Raw genomic sequence first — 1914 nt, 5'->3', positions numbered from 1 at the left:
TGAGCTCTCACACACAGGCACTCTACACCCAGGGTGAGTCCTCACACAGGCACTCTACACCCAGGGTGAGCTCTCACACACAGGCACTCTACACCCAGGGTGAGTCCTCACACAGGCACTCTACACCCAGGGTGAGTCCTCACACAGGCACTCTACACCCAGGGTGAGTCCTGCACACAGGCACTCTACACCCAGGGTGAGTCCTCACACAGGCACTCTACACCCAGGGGAGAATAAGCATGTTAAGATAGTGGACTGAGTGGGCAAATCACATGAAAACAAGGCAACAGTGAAAACTTTGTCACCCCATGAATGATGCATTTCCCCTGTAGGCCGATCAGATCTTCTCTTTGTGCTGGTTTATTGTGTGGGACAGGAATAGGTCTCAGTGGACTGGCCCCTTTTTCAAATGGATTTATCGAATTCTTCACAGATTTCAAGAAAATCTAAAAGCAGCTTTGACGCTGTGCAGGGAAGCTCAAGGAAATCCAGAGGCGCTTGTCATGTGGTCCGTAGCCGTCTTCCTATAGATCACAATGTGCAACATAATCAGGAAAAAGCCTTGGGGGGTGGGGCCAACACTGTTTTTCCTCACTCAACTCAAAATCCAAAATGGTGTCCTGTAGGCAAAGTTGTAGAGCTGGATATGCGCATTAAATAAATGACACGTCATTCGATTTTTTTTGCATCGTCAAAGACACCGAGATGACAAGATACGAGATGACTACGGTACTTTTTGTTTTTTAATTTGGACCTGAAATACCATAATAGTAATTATAATAATAATAGTTTTGTGGTACATGGTTATGTGCATTATTGATATGGACTGGGGACAGAGTAAGGCCAAAACCGATTTCAATATTTCCATTCGTCTTCATCAGGCGAATTGAGCGTAAATAAAGCAGACTTGTGTGTGCCGTGGTGAAACTGAAATAACCTCCTCAAAGTCAACATTAGCAGAGATTTGCTGGCGTTGGCATAATGGGCCTCTGTACTGAAACCATCACTGGCGTGAACCTGGAGTAGCAGAGACTAGAAAAAGCCAAAGACAGAACCTGCAGTTCACCTACAGAACCTGCAGTTCTGTCTTTGGTTCTGTCCGTTCTCCCTGCCTCCTGGCACCAGTTTGTCACAGTAGATTCCGAGCTGGGAGGGCTGTAATCTGAGTGTGTCCCCCCCTGTGTGCCAGCAGAAGACGTGGACGTGGACGTGGACGTTGACGTTGACGTTGACGTGGACGTGGACGTGGAGGGGACAGACTACCTGCTGGGGGACCTGGAGTGGAGCAGCAGCAGCGCCAGCGGGGACTCAGGGGACGAGCGGGGCAGCCTGCGCAGCAGCTGCAGCGACGAGGGCTACTCCAGCGCCAGCCTGCGCCGCCTGCAGGACACTCAGGAGAAGGCCAAGCAGCTGGGCTGCAGCCTATAAACAGCACTGACCCCCAACGTCCCATCCCCAGATCGCATCACTACTTCCTGATCCCCCCCCCGCCCAGTCTAAAGCAGACTCCTCCCCCCCCCCCCCCCAGTCTAAAGCAGACTCCTCCCCCCCCCCCCCCCGCCCAGTCTAAAGCAGACTCCTCCCCCCCCTCCCCTCATCACCACCAGGACTGACCAAGTCTGAGGCCTTCCCTCCAGCCGGGGCCTCCGCTCACTTCCTGTCCCCCGCCGACACTCTCCCATTCAAACCGCAACACCTCCGAGACACACGCTCACATCAGGCCCCGCCCCCTCAGCACAGTCACACGGATGCAAATGAATCACCTTTAGGTGACGGTCACCTTTTTAATCCTAAAAGAGGACACCTGAGAGAAGGCTTTCTGTGTGCTTTTGTGTCTGTCACCTTTTTCCACCGTCCATCAATTTGCATCCCTGAGTCAGTGTGTAGGCGTCGACCGCTCTGCTCCGCACCAAT

At 52.6% G+C, this 1914-nt stretch overlaps 1 protein-coding gene across 1 annotated transcript in view; it reads left to right on the top strand.

Annotated features, from left to right (window-relative positions):
- LOC310784431 (max dimerization protein 1-like) overlaps positions 1 to 1518 on the top strand; it is a gene marked incomplete at its 5' end in the record, with an annotated part of 5611 nt that extends 4093 nt beyond the window's left edge. The window contains one exon of the mRNA XM_083645431.1: positions 1193 to 1518. Coding sequence (XP_083501557.1) covers positions 1193 to 1428 — 236 coding nt within the window. The 3' untranslated portion in view covers positions 1429 to 1518. The remainder of the gene's footprint in view (positions 1 to 1192) is intronic.
- Positions 1519 to 1914: the final 396 nt, after the last annotated feature.

Source organism: Poromitra crassiceps (genome assembly GCF_964638095.1).
Source record: "Poromitra crassiceps genome assembly, chromosome: 10".
In the NCBI taxonomy this organism is placed as follows: domain Eukaryota; kingdom Metazoa; phylum Chordata; class Actinopteri; order Beryciformes; family Melamphaidae; genus Poromitra; species Poromitra crassiceps.
Note: the sequence above shows the minus strand (reverse complement) of the source record. Positions and strands in the feature narration are given on the sequence as shown.